We start from the raw sequence: 15,147 nt of genomic DNA, 5'->3' as shown, positions 1-15,147 counted from the left end.
CTGGCTGGTCTGAATTTCACCATGAGATTACGGTTTTACAACAGTACTTCATTGATAACTGCTATCCAGCTAAGGTTTTCTTCAAATACCTAAACAAGCCTTTAAATAATAAATTAACAGAAAAATAACAAGTCCAACTCCTCCTAGAATGCCATTCTTTGCTAGTGTCCTGGTTATCAACGCTACAACGTTTTATACCTAAGTTAAAGTTAAATACGTGAACATTGCCCGGCCATAAAAGGCCAACTAATCTTATGAAACCCATTAACTATTGGGTCTTTATTTAGATATAGAGAAAAACTGAGCATAACTAGTGTAGAGGAAACTAGAAATTTAGCTTTTTATTTGATTTCAGAGTTGAGATACAGTATATCCTCAAGGTTAATTGCTTCAAAATTTATGGATACATACCTGTACTTTCTTATCCTTACAAGATATGTAAAATATTGCTCTGAAAACTTTTTTTCTTTTTAAATAGTTGATATAATTTACTAAATGATTTTTCAGTTATTGTGTTAAGACGTTCACTGGCCACAGAGAATGGGTTAGAATGGTTAGAGTATGCAGTGATGGTTCCTTAATTGCGTCGTGTTCCAATGACCAAACTGTGCGTGTTTGGCTGACAGCAACGAGGGAGTGCAAGGTAAATAGTTTTATTATAATTTTTTTTTTTTTGCTTTCTTATTTTGCCATGTACGTGGTATAGAGGCTTAACTACATTTAAGTTTTTGTTTTTCATTAGTTTCTAGCAAAGTAAATAGTATCATTATCAGTAAATTAACAACTGTTTTGTCATTTTGGTAATTTTTTATCTTTTCTCAAAAAAATTGTTAGTTGGCAGTAGTAACAAATGTTGATTTGAGTGAGTTTGCCAAGCATACCGTCAGGGTTAAGAGTGTTTTGATTACTGTAGCGGGTTTTCCCACTACCTGATCATATTTCACTGGAAAATGTAAGGGAACCTCTTAAGGCTCAAAGTTAAAGGTAATATATTTACAAGTTAATTACTTGACATATTCACGGGAGTCATAAGGGCACTAGGACTTTCAAAGTCTGACTTATTACTGAGAAAAGTTGCTTATAGCACTGGAATTATGTGATTGAGTTGCCAACATGTGCTGAGGACTTGAGCCGAATAGGGGTGCCCAGAGCGTCTTAAGGATAAAGAAATCCACCTCTCAACAGGGATGAAAGCAATAGAATACCTGGAACGAGGTATTGCTCTATAAACACACGTGCGACATACAAAGTACTGATCAAATGCGGTGATGCCACCAAATCTTTAGGCTTGGTTAATATACAGGGGGTCCTCGAGTTACGACGTTGATCCGTTCTTAAGATGCGTCGTAACACGATTTTCAGCGTAAGTCGGAACATTGAAAAATACCACATGATTTAATGTAAATACCTATCAATAACAACGAGAGAACAATTCCTTACCTTTATTAATTTGATTGGCTTGCACACTGGAGAGGAAGCTGCGGTGCTGGAGAGACTGGGGGAGGTTAGTGAAGAGAAAAAGAACCTCCAGAAGTTGCACCAATAACCTTTCCATTTCAATTATTAGACCACTACGCTGCTTAGTTATCACTGTCGCTTTCATAGGAGCAGATCCTTTCACATGTTCAACGATGCGCTCTTTATCTTTGATAATGGTAGCAACGGTCGAACGGCTAAGGCCAAGCGAGCGGCCAATGTTTGTTGGCGTTTCTCCCTTCTCAGATCGCTTTATAATGTCCACTTTAATTTCCATGGTGATGGCCTTTCTTTTCTTCGATGCACTACCATCAGAAGAGTCCGACTTGCGCTTGGGAGCCATAACAAAGAGCAAAAAGTTACAAAAACGATACAACACGAGGGAGAGAGAGGCAGTGTAAACAACCAAAATGGCGTATGGGCGAGGAATGAGCGTAGCGAAGCGACGCCGTCCTCTCCCCCACAAAGCGTATTCTTCCGCCGTGCGCCCGGAACTAGTTCGCGTTTGTTTACGTTGCTTACGACGCTAAACCGCGTAAGACGGAACGACGCAAAATATTATTTTTTATATTTTTATGGGGGCGCGTTCGTAACCACGAAACATCGTAAGTCGAGACCGGCGTAACCCGAGGACTTACTGTAAATCCTACGTTCTCAGAATTCCTTCGAAGGGCAAGAAGTGACTGAATTACTTCACAGAAAGTTATTGTATTGAATGGGTGGGTGTGAAACAGACACTGACTTAACGTTATCTCCCCTATTAATTTCTCTTAGTGACTGCTAATACTAGGTCATTCAAACAATGAGCACTAGTAAATCACAAAGGAACCACAGCACTTAAATTTGATTAGCTTTATAGAACAAGGGGGCATGGCTGGGGGGGATGACAAGGGATAGCTATGAACATTCGCACAGAACGCAGATGAAAAATACTGTAAGGAGATAAAAGTGACTGCTGCACTACGCCTGCACTTTGCAGTCTTTGATCACTGGTCGCCATTTCTTAATGTCTGCTGAAGAATAAATAGAGATGCACTCAAATGCCGTCAGGTAGGGTCTAGCTTGTAGCCACATGGAAGTACAAAGGATAAAGGGCAGCTCAGCAGATGAGCTGCGTACTTCGTTGGGTGTGTGGAGTGTCTTAGAGATCGGCCCTCTCAGTGACAGCTTTCATTAATTTCGTGTGCCCTCCGGCAGCTTCTGGATTAATTCTTGCCCTATGGGAGCTGGCGTCAGCATTTCAAATTCTGAAAGACTGGGCAGCCAGCAGAACAGTTGAAGAGAAGGGTGCAGAGATTGGCAAGAGAGAGATGCCTTGTGATTTGTTCATTTGAAAAAACTACTTGATTTATGTTAAACTGTGGCAAAATGGGGAAAATATAGAATATGTATATATATATATATTTTTGTGTAACACACCCATATATATGTATACATATATATAATTGCTGAATGTAAGATTAACTTATGATTTTCTAGTTATCAGTACAGTACTTTTAGAACAGGAAGAGTTTAGGGATCAACAATTTACTGAGGTGATGGTGAAGTTTGTTTTAATTTCAAGTCCTTCCTCAGGCTGAATTAAGGGAGCACGACCATGTTGTGGAGTGCATTGCCTGGTGTGAAGGCAATGCATGCACAGCAGTCAATGATGCGGTCGCTACAGACAACCGTAAACCTAGTTACCAAGGACCTTTCCTTATTTCTGGTTCTAGAGATAAAACCATCAAGGTAAGCCTGGGAGCATTTGGTTTTATTTTATAGGGATTAGAAATCAAGCAGTGGAATGATATGATTGAACATAGTCGTAAGGGTTAAACAGGGATTAAGTTTGTGATTTTTTCTTCTTTATTGAAACAACAATATTAAGTGAATTTGTAAGAGTGTACTAGAGGTTATTCCTGCAAGTCCAAGAACAAAAGATACATTCTGGAAGGGAGCAACATGATTACTAACACAAAGTGGACTAGATTTTCTAAGGGTTGGACTGCAGAATGCCAAGATTTTGGACGATACAAAAAGAATCTTGCTGTGTCAGTTTCAAGCATGATTGTACAATATATTATATAGTTCTTGATTTCGTACAATATATTATAGTTCATGAATTCGTACAATATTATTATATAGTTACAATATATTGTATAGTTCTTGAATTCAACCAACCAGTAGTAATTCTTAGTTTACTTTATTTGCGATGAATCTTGCCTACTGTTAAAGTAGCCTATATCATTGTACTGTTAAGGGTGAAGATGTATGCTAACTTAATTGTCCAACTTTTACAAATAGGAACTTTAAAATATGTAATTATCCAAATAATTTTATTGTGTTATATGTCTTGGCCATATATTCCTTGGAGATACTTTAGGTCTTCTAGAGTATTAAACCTTTGAAGAAGTTGCAATCTGTTGAGATACAATTTTTTACATCAATTTTCACCCAAACATTTCTTCCACAGGTTTGGGATGTAGGCGTGGGTCTATGTCTCTTCACTCTTGTTGGCCATGATAACTGGGTACGTGGCCTTTTAGTTCACCCAGGTGGCAAGTATATTCTCTCAGCCTCTGATGACAAAACAGTTCGGATATGGGACATTAAGAACAAGCGTTGCCAAAAAACCCTTGATGCTCACTCACATTTCTGTACTTCATTAGGTGAGTTTTTTTCAGTCAACAGTTACATGTCCCTTACTTTGCTCTGGACAAATGTATAGCAGTTCTTGAAGGAATAGATTATTTAATACTAACAGTAGAAATTTGTATAATTTTTTTCTTTCTCTTCCCTCCAGATATGCACCGAAGTGCGCCATTTGTGATTACGGGGAGTGTTGATCAAACCATTAAGGTTTGGGAGTGTCGTTAAGTTTCTGGGTATGAAGACAAGCCATGCCCACCCATCTCCCTTTGAACTTGGTAGTCACCCCATCGCCCTACTGCATGCTACTGTCAACACACAAAATGCTGAGGCTACTTTCTGCTATATCTTGTGTTGTCATATTTATATTTTCTTAACTATTATTGGGTAGTTTTCTCATAAATATCTGTAAACTTTGTCTGCCCCAAAATTGCTGTGGAAACATTAATTCTCATCTCTGCAATAAACCTTAGGTAGTCTGTGTTGGAAGAGACCAGGCCAGTATGCAGTAAGAGGTGCGTGGCACAATCACTACCGTGTTAGAAGGGAGCCCTCCCAGTAATTTATTATTTTAATTTATTAATATTAATACTGTGAGTGTGAAAAGAGCGGCACCTTCATTGTGCACCACTCTTTTGGTGGCAGTTAGGGCGTGGTTACTTGAAGTTGAAGCTCGAGGGTGTGTAAAGGGTGGGTATAGAACACCTGTGTATAGAAGCTTTTTGTATGGCCTCATTATGATGCACGCATGTGACAGCTGAGGCGGTGAGCTGCAGAGAGGGTTGGAAGGTTGGGGGTGCATTGTCAGAGATAGTGATAATTGATTTTTTTTTATGCCAAAGAAGAGAAAAAAAAAAAAGTGTCTTCAAAACTAGTGAATATCTTTCGCTAACAAAAGCTGATTTGCATCTTCAGAGCAGGTGTCGCAAGTGACAATTCATTCCCAGGTGTTCAGAACAGAACTTGGCTGACCATGGAACCATTTACGTTTGTAAATATGTAGGAGCAGATAGTTGACTATAAAACAACTATGATATTAGAAAGTGGAGGGCAAGGAAATACATAGGCAGCATTGGGCATGGCCCAACTTGTTGCATGTACATTCATTAGTGTGCTGTACATCAGGTGAACAAGTCAATAGGCTAAAATTTAACTAAAATGTTTAAAGTGAAAAATATTTATTATGTATAAATGAGATGTTTAGTTCCTCATTTATGTCGTCATGGATTTCAAATTTGATTTTGCTCGACTTTTGTCTGAACTTTCCAGAAGCCTATTGGTTTTGTTTGATGACAGCATGCTTGAAAATTAAATATAACTGAGAACCCTGGAGTACAGGAGAGGCTTGTACAGGTGGTCTGGTGCTACAGTGTTTCTGCTGAACGACCTCCAGGAAAAGTGCAGGAATATTTATGGTGGAGTTCACCCCCCTTGTGTGACACCACCTCTGGTTAGGCTTGATTCTTTAGGGGGACCAGTATGGTTGATAACTATTGTTCAATGCCAGGTGCTTTTTCACCTTACTCTTTTCGCTGGGTTCAAGTGTGCAAAGCATCGGGTGACTGTCCATTGTTCGTTGATCAATGGAGTGGCAAATATGCGTTTTCAGCAATGGACATGAATGGACAATAACAAAATTTCATCGGTTAAGAGAGTTGCTTGTACTTCGTTTCGATTGTTGAACCTGTTGAATCTTTTCTTGCATTGAACTGGTTGTTGCATTTCAGGCAGATTGGTATCTATTACTTTGGTTGTGTCTCATGTCCAGCTAAACATTTTTTTAATTATGCCTGACTCTGTACTATTTTTTTTTTTTTTCTCCCTCATTCTTTGTTACTGTTTCTGTGTTTTATGATCTGTCAGATCATAAGCAGTCAATTATTGAATTCTTAGGCACAAAAGGTGCCTTTATTACTGACATACTGTGATTACCTTTTATAGTCCTTACATTTACAGAGCTTTAGTATATTTTTTGTATTTTTGTACTATTTAACAATGCTGTCTGCTGTAAAGAGCATCGTGGCATTTTATCTTTTTGATTCAGTTGTTAATGCTAAGCTGGAATTAGATCGATAGGTGTAAAACCGTCACCTCCGCAGGTAACGGCAGGGTTAGTATATTTACCTTGGTAATGGAATAATGCCAGTGTTAGCAACACTCGAAGTGACCAAGCCTATCCTGGAAGAAGCTTTCACCTGCATTACCAGTAAGGGATCAGTGTGTTCTGTGCACTGGGACTTGATTGTGCCAGTGCAGTTGAACATAATTCATATGATGCTGACTCTCCTATATTTGACAACCTCAAATAGTGGCTGCCACAAAGACTAAGCTGGAAAAGCATAATATTGTAGCCATTCATTTTTCATTGACATCGAACACAATATGCATGTAGTAGTTACTAAACACTACGATAATACAGTAACATGAAGACATTTACAAACACACACACCACCATTAATAGATCTGAGGTTTTAAAGAACTAATAAACTGTTTAACATTGTATTAGTGGCAGTCATAACTTTTTGTCAAGTATATGCTGCTTTAGTCATCAGATGCCTGCTGAGTGTTGTTTGTCATTCAACTCCCGCTCCTCTCTCTAGCGCGTAGCCAAATAGATTGTAAGTGCATTTTTTGGTGCAAATGTCAATTTTTTTTTTTTCAAATCAATATAGTATTTATTTCACAAATGGAGTGACAGTTGCCTACATTTATTGAAATTGAGTGGTTAAGAAAAAGAAAAAAAGAAGCTGCCAGATTGCATTGGGGCATGGTTCAGTTGATGCTTTCTCATAACACAGTTGTGTACTTAGTGACAGCAAGAGGTAGAGGTAGGCCGAGTGTAACCCTACTCCTTGCCTGAAGCCCAAGTTTGTAAAAGGTATAATACTTCTTTGGAGTCCAGTTTCCTTTTAAGCTAAAAATGGAATGGACTTGTGTAACACAGTGTCCAGCAACATTGTCTTTCATGAAGCAGACTTTGCCTCACACCATTACATTAGTTGCCGCTTTAAGTCCTGATACATTCCATAGTAAATGGCAGACTTGAGTGGTCTGTCCTTTAAGGTAGAGAGTGACTTCAACTACAGTAGGATAAACATAAATCTTTATATTTAGTCATTAAGTGCTAAAAATCTTGCTTGGCCATAAATTTGTCTGATCCTGAAAGGTAATGCTTGCTGACAACTATAATTTAATGTATGAAATAACTAACCTAACTTTTGTCACCATATAGTCACATACACACACTAATAACGTATCTTTGATGTTCAGTACTCCAATAATAACTTTGACGATAATAATCAGTGAATCCATGTACCTTTTGTTTCCATAACCGAATGTGCTAAGACCAGTGGGTTTGAGTATAGGAAAAAAATTATAGATGACTGTGTGCATATATGTATTCAAACAATATATATATGTATACATACTTTTCATTAAGTTGAAATAAATATTTTTAATTACTTTAAACACAAATTATCTAATATATTAAAAGCAGATTGCTTAGAAACATGAACCAATCTTGTCTTTCAAAATGTTTGTAGTAGTGAGCAGATAATGTGCATTTAAGGAAAAAATTTGGCATATGTTTTGATTGAGAAGAAAATTGATTAAAATATGACCGAGTTAACAGACTGACTTGAAATCACCTCTACCACCTCCCTCAGAAATTCAGTGAGTAGATTATTAGCCAAGCAAGTCAATGATAGGCTTTGACAATAGACTTTATATATATAAATATATATACATAATACATATATAGTAAATTTTATAGATCTTTGAGTGACATGATTTGCACCCAGGAGCACATTCGAGTACTGTCAAAACTTCATGCAATCACTGGAGACCTGTCTATGAAAAGTTATAATGGTTGTTGAGACTATAAATGCTCATTCCGGCAGATCATGTTGCATAGACTTTTTATTTATTTATTTCTCCTTGATTCGTAGTCTTAATTTTTCAGCAGCATATAGCAAACTGAAACGCTTGTATGTTCACAAGAGGAAGAAGTCATCACATCCTCCGAGCGATTTCAGGCACTGATCTTTTCTTTAGTTCACTTCAGTTTTCAGGTGTTCAGGGCTTCTGCTCTTGCTAGGTTAGAGAGACGTCTCACCCTGAATATGTACAGGCACCCTGATATAAGCACACCAAAGCTGAAATTGTTTTTTGGTTAGCTATTGTGTATAAAAAGTGAACTAAATTTCTCATATACTCATTAAAATTGATGTTCAAAACAGTCTTTTAGTGATCCAATTTAGTGTTGACAGATTAGTGAAGTCATTCAGTGGTCATGGGTTTTGTAGCCAGATGTTATTCAAGTCATTGATGTTTGTGTTGTTTCCTTAGTATTTGATGTTTTGGTGATCTGCTGAACAATTTTCCCCCTCCCCTTAAAGAGGAAAAACAGAACATATTTGGAAGAGATTTTTATTTCATCTTCAGAAATTTGCATGGCAGAAATTAATTGTTTTTGCAGCTTTTTTGCTTGTTTTTTCATGTTTATGTGCATGTTTATTTTATCTCCTCGTGTGACGTTTGGAGAGATTAGATAATTATTTTCATTGTTGGTATTGACAATTTAAAATGTGTTGTAGAAGAGCATCAGTAGATTTTAATATTCCAAAAGTCAGGTTTCTAAATGTGTCATCTTTTGGTTTTAAAGGTTATTGGAATTTTTTTACCATCATGGCAGCTCAAATTTAAAGCAAGTTTTTAGCGTATGGAAAAATGCTTTATTTTTTGTTCATTTTTTATTTTGTTTTATTATTATTTTTTTTTTTTATAATTCAAGGGCTTAGATGCTTTGTATTGAGTTTATTGCTATCGAGTCTGTATATAAAAATCCTTTCTCTCCTCTGTACATTTATTCTGTAAACGTAAGTATCTGCGAATAAATTCAGTGTACACCACCTTTTTATTTTTTATATCCATTTATGCTTTGTTTTGCTTTTATTATGTTAGCCAAGTGCCTTTGTGTTTGCAGATTGTCACTTGTTGGGATACCATTCCAATGAAAGATGAACATAATGTTGGTTTTCTTTAGTAATTTTTAAATTTTTTTATTTTGTTCAGTAGTACCATACTCGTGATGTTTTCCAAAGTCACAGTAGTACGTTGTATTTTTATTGGATTTTAATGATCAAAGTACTCGCAACGGATGAGGCTTGCATTAGTCCAGTTAGTTGCAAGGGCTCTGTGCATAAAAGCAACTAAGCAAGTTTTATACAGTTTAAATTTCATTTGCCTAAATTTAAGTCACCAGAGGTAAAATTGACCAAGGTCTTGGACGGGTCTTTAAATTACAAAAATTTGGCTTCATATTTGCAACCACAAAAATAAAGTGCTATTCTTGATCATGGTGAAAAGTGTTAGTTCCACAGTGTTTGTGAAATTATACACTGTGTTGGGTAGTAACTGGGAGATTTTGGTCAGTTTGAGCGTTATGTAAAATGCAATTCTGCATTACACACTAACAATAGGACACCATGGGGTGAAGGAGTCAAGTGATGGAAATAGAAGATGGACAAGAAGCACACATTTAAAAACTGATCATGAAATAATGCTGATATTTTGAGCACTATTGTACCAAATTGAACTTTTAAAGGATACAAGAGACAGTATTTATCTATCAGTGTGAAAAAACAAAAGCAATGTATCCACACACCTTTATTGCATTGAATGGCCATTTCTGCCTCACTGAATGGCCTTTGCTGCCCCAGTGCTTGGTGTTACACCTAAACTTTATAAAACCAACCAACCAACCAACCTCAGTGCCTTGACTTTAGCCTGAAATTCCACATACCAGTCACTCCAGCATTGATAAAATAAAATTTTCAAAAAGAATAAATCTGGTGGACACGTGTTTCATAAATTCAAGACTTAACAGCTCCTTTTTAGAGAAATTAATCTCGACACAAATAATGGTATGGACATATATGGAAAGGGCAAATTTTCGGGTAGTGAATGAGAAAAATGGGGGGACAAATTGACTAGCTGAAATGGATCCACAAATGAAGAAAACTGTACAATAATGTGGTTAACCCACAGTGTGATAAATATTGGTAATACTCCTTGCCCTCATTACAGGGCAAGGTAGTCCCATCTTATATTGACCAATAAAACAGTTAACTTTTTCGTGACAAAAGCTCAACCAATTTAGGATTCATAAGTACTGCATTTTTATCAAGTAAACTTAACAGATACTGGTGAAGCATGGGTCCAGAATTTCATTGTGATTAATAGTGATGAGTTGTGTTGCACTCATATTGTGGACATTGCTTGATAACTGTAGCTCACGAGATGCAGAGATTGTATCAGCCCAGATAAAATAGTGTAAGAGAATTTAATTTGTATGGCCCATTCATTACTAGATGTGTTCATGGTAATTTTTTAGGTGGATTTTTTTTTTTTTATAATTTATATCTAAAACCATATTCAAGGATCCAAGAAATTTAAAGCTGCTAAACTTAAAATACCAAACAACAAATACTGCATTGCACTAAGTTTTAGCCTTGGTTTTGTCAAATTTGAATCACTAAAAGCTTATTGGTGCATTAGAACAGCAGGCAAACATTGCATTGTATCTGGGAGCAATAGCTTTCTTTAAAGTATAACTACAAAATTATACTGCACCTGCCCAAACAAAAGGATGATTTAGTACCCAGTTCAAGTATCCAGGATGTTCAAGTATTTGTTCATACACAGATAAAACCCTTGGTTTTAACAAAGGGATTTTCTCAAGTGTTTACCTGGTGTTTGGTTATTAATAGGACAAGGCTTTGGTGGCAATGGGGAAAGAGGTGGGCAGACCCTAATCTGGTTTCCAACAAGAAGCAATGCTTCTGTTTTCTTTCAACTGCCTTCTAACCAAGACAAGCATTGTCTTTTTGCTAAGAAGCCAGTTGTTTTTAGTGTGTACTTCCTGCCCATTTTACGCCTTGGTGTTCTGGTTTTTCGTTCTCTTATCAATCATCTAAGCAATCCTTAGCCACCTTGGATACAGACCCACAAACCACTTGTAGCAGATGCAGTTCTGATGATTGTAAGGTAATCAAAGTATGTGACTCCTGTTTTAAGTGTCGTAATTGGTCTCCAGAGCAATGGAAGAATTTTGTTGAGAGGAGGAGATATAAGTGGAAATCGGATGCTCCAACTTTTGGGGGGGAGGGCTTTGCGCCTCCAATGGTGGCAGACCCTCCACAGATACCTCCATTCCTTCTCGTTCTACCTCTTCCATGCCAAAATGTCTTGTTGCATCTTCTTCTCAGGAAGATTTTACTCTTCGATCTTCCATTGCTTTGTCTTTAGATGATTCGAGGCGAGTGTGGGGTTTGGGAGATCTTGTAATAGACATAGCTGCTAGGTGCTTGTTCTTTTGGGGAAGGAATCTTCCCTCCCATAAGGAAGAAGTAGCTCCCTCTTATACAGTCGGCCAACGAAGAATCTGTATATTTTCTTAATTCATTGTTCGTCATGGAAATATTGACATATGCAGGTGCCAGAATATTTAATTAAAATAAATAATATTTAACTACAATACAATATAATATTTCCTTTCAAAGATGTAATAAATTAAATTGGAGTTTAGTAGATTTACTCAATGTATCAGAGATAATTATTTTGCAAATTAAGGAAAATATATACCCACAAGTCCACAAATTTTAGCTTTATTCTCAACTAAAGTTTTGTGACAGCATAAACGTTTGGAAGTTGGCTTTGCTGCTGAGCCAATTTATTGTACAATACAGGAGTGTCTTCAGTTCACCACCTACAGCCAATAAATAGTACATTAAGTCTGTCAATATTCTTTATTGGCACATTGTAATTCAACTAATTATGTTTTTTGATCAATAAAGTAATAAGCATGACGATTAGTAGGCCTAAATTTGACTTCAGATTTTGACACCTGTTAGTGTAGGCCTATTTTCACTTGTGTACTCTACTCTCTTGGATAGGTAATGTGAATGAATATTTACAAAGACAATACCTATATTATGTAGCCTGCTTTATTTGATTATTCCCATTATTCTTTTTTTATTGGCCATGTTCTTTTTTCTTATCCATTTTGTTATTGCTTAACAAAATTACTCAGACCTACTATGAGATTCAGAGCCTTTGTCATGGTGTTTTTCCAAAATAACTTTTTCTGTGCATTTGACAAAGATAGTAGTACTTAGCCATAGTATACTTTATATCCCTACCTAATTTTCGACAGCATTGTTCATTACTTATATTAGAAAAAAGTATATTCATAAGAGTATAGCAGCCGAAGCCAGTGGTGGAACACTAATGTATGGGTTCAAAGTTATATGTGACGTAAACATATGACAACCTGACTCCTCCCATCAGCCGTCTAAATTCTGAGTGAATATTTGCACCTTGTCAAGGCTTCAAGAATGGCAGCTATGGTAAATCATTGTTCCCATGGTTGCAGGACAGCTTTTGTGATTCGACTTGCACAATTGTGTAGAAGTAAGGAGGCCTGTGGCAAACCCTACATAAGCTTGAACAGGTAAATGAATAATAAGAGCCCTTTTTTGGGTAAGGAGGACACCTGGACATCACAGGCTACCAAGTTTTTGTCATTTGTTGACTTCCTTAAGGTGCAGAAAGATAATTATATATGCTCTATAAAGCAATAGTTGTTGATTTCTTAGTAAAATATAACTTGTGGAACAAAGTTTTCTTCACTTTGTTAATTGATTTTTAATTATATATTTTTTTTAATGGAGAAATAGTGATAGAAAGTAATTTCTTGGATTACTTGTGGAAACCCTTTCTAGGCATATTTTCTAAACTTTGCCATTCGCTAAACAATTTGATCCATCTATGTATGGTTCTCTTCGGTATATTAAGCCTTCTTGATATCTCTCTAAGAGGAACTTGTACCAAATGCAGTGCAATACATAATTCTCTCTCGCTGAGCAAATGTTTCTTTGCTAGGCAGACGATCCATAATGAACATAAAGGGCGTGACAAAACGGCCAAGTTTGACTGATAAATAACACATTGACATTCGATTCCCGTGCACATCACGGCATCGAAAATTATAGGGTGAGGTCATGGTTCACACTGTTAAGGTTATTGTTTTGTTTTTTCAGCTTAGATAGCATTTTGTGAGTTTCCAATGTTTTCTGTAAAATTTAACAAATGGAATTGTTCAACTACCATCAACTTTATATTGAAATGGTAACATTAGGACTATGTTTATGCGATACTACTACTGACAGTTGTCTCCTATGTACTTAGTAATTTAGGTCCATGGTTGTGATATGACATTTTTTATCACCTAAGTTTCATTCACGTCAATTTTTCTATACTTAAAATAGTTTTATGCAATAATATAACATGATGTTCTAATGATTACAGTGACTGTTTTTAATGCCATTACATGAGATTTCTTCATCCAAAAAATTATGAAATTCTGTCATTCTAATTTGGGCATTTTGGCGACGGTACAGTCTTTTCAGGCATGGATTTGCAGAAGCTTTTTGAGTTGGGCAGCATTAGGCCTTCCAGGGGTACCCTTCTTTGGGGGTCTACCGTCTCACATCATGTCTTCCAGCACTCCAGTGTCTACTGTCATGATGGTTTCCAGAAATATGGTTTCTGTGACTTCTTCGTGCATTTCCATGGATGCTTTTCCCTCGTCCTACACCATCCTGTCATCAGCCTTGTCACTTCTATTGGCTTCTACTCCTGGGCCTTCTGTCTGCTGCTTCCGACTTTCTTGTTCAAGCTCTTTTGGATTGAGCTAAAGGTGCTCTTCTGAAGTACAGCTATACCAAGTTAATGAAATCGAAGAAGAGTAGTCGTGAGTTCCCTCATCATCTTCGACTTCTTCCTCATCATCTGTCTGTTCTATCCCCATCAGACGCTGGAAGAAGAAAGACTTCATAGCATCTCCACACAAGAATATTTGCAGGGCCACTCCAGATTCATGCTTTGGTTTTTCTTGCACCAATCATCGTTCATCTAGAAACGACTGTGTTGAACCTGTTCCTGCTTCATCTATTTACAAGAGTGTTCACCCTAGTTTTGACCTGGGATCATTCTCACAGGATATGCATCCTCGACAACAGTTCTTGAGTAAAGTTAATCCAAAACAGGGAACTTCTACTCCAATTTTGCCACAGCTTAGGCATAGTGATAAATTAGAAGTTAAATCTCATGCCCAGGCAGAGGATCCTTTACTTGGGCATGCTTCGAACGAGGGGTGTGTGATCATCAAGACAAACAGCCTCATATCAACATTCTGAAGCTAAAAGCAGCCTTCCTAGCCCATCAGAAGTTTCAGGAAAGGGTAACAGGGCACTTCGCAGTCCTCATGTCCAATATTACCATGGCAGTGGGCTGGTGGAATATGTAAATGAACAGGGGCTAGTTTCCTGTCAATTTCATGCCCCTGTCAATTTCATAAGTTGAAAGTACAACTACACCAGTGGGTGGTGACTCACTCAGTGGAATTCTCAGCTAGATACATTCCAGGCAAGAGGAACGTTGTGGCAGACAAGCTGAGTCGTTGGGGTCAAGTGCTGGAAAGAGAGTGGTCACTTCTGGAAGTAACAGGTGTTTCATCTGTGGGGAAGGCCAACAGTAGATCTCTTGGCAACCAGATACAACAGAAAACTAGAGGTATTTTGTTCAGTTGTTCCAGATCCCTGGCCCATGGCAGAAGATCACCTGCACCACCCTTGGGACAACCTGGATGTTTATGCCTTTTCCCCCCTTTTGCCTGATCCGTCAAGTAATCAATACAGTAATGACTTCTCAGAACCTCAGGATGACCCTAGTGGCTCCCATGTGGCTACACACACAGCGATACCGCGATCTTTAGTTCTGCTGATCGAGGCAACACGAGATTCCCCCCTGGCATAACCTTCTTTGCCAACCACACAGCGAGAGGTTCCACCAATCAGTAGGGTCCCTATCTCTTCATGGCTAGAGACTATACAGTATCTCCTGTGAGCAAAAGCCTTCTCACACAGAGCAGCAACAGAGATGTCTGGCCATCTAAGATTATCTACCACCGTGTACCAG

At 37.5% G+C, this 15,147-nt stretch overlaps 1 protein-coding gene across 4 annotated transcripts in view; it reads left to right on the top strand.

The window, feature by feature from the left end:
- The window catches only part of LOC135197176 (lissencephaly-1 homolog), a 66,643-nt gene extending 57,626 nt beyond the window's left edge, over positions 1-9,017 (top strand). For all 4 annotated transcript variants that reach the window (XM_064224164.1, XM_064224165.1, XM_064224166.1 and 1 more), the window contains 4 exons: positions 508-643; positions 3,052-3,207; positions 3,932-4,127; positions 4,262-9,017. In XM_064224164.1, coding sequence (XP_064080234.1) covers positions 508-643; positions 3,052-3,207; positions 3,932-4,127; positions 4,262-4,335 — 562 coding nt within the window. In that variant the 3' untranslated portion in view covers positions 4,336-9,017. The remainder of the gene's footprint in view (positions 1-507; positions 644-3,051; positions 3,208-3,931; positions 4,128-4,261) is intronic.
- Positions 9,018-15,147: the final 6,130 nt, after the last annotated feature.

Source organism: Macrobrachium nipponense, chromosome 18 (genome assembly GCF_015104395.2).
Source record: "Macrobrachium nipponense isolate FS-2020 chromosome 18, ASM1510439v2, whole genome shotgun sequence".
Taxonomy (NCBI): Eukaryota; Metazoa; Arthropoda; class Malacostraca; order Decapoda; family Palaemonidae; genus Macrobrachium; species Macrobrachium nipponense.
The sequence above is the reverse complement of the archived record's forward strand: the minus strand, read 5'-3'. Positions and strand labels throughout refer to the sequence as shown.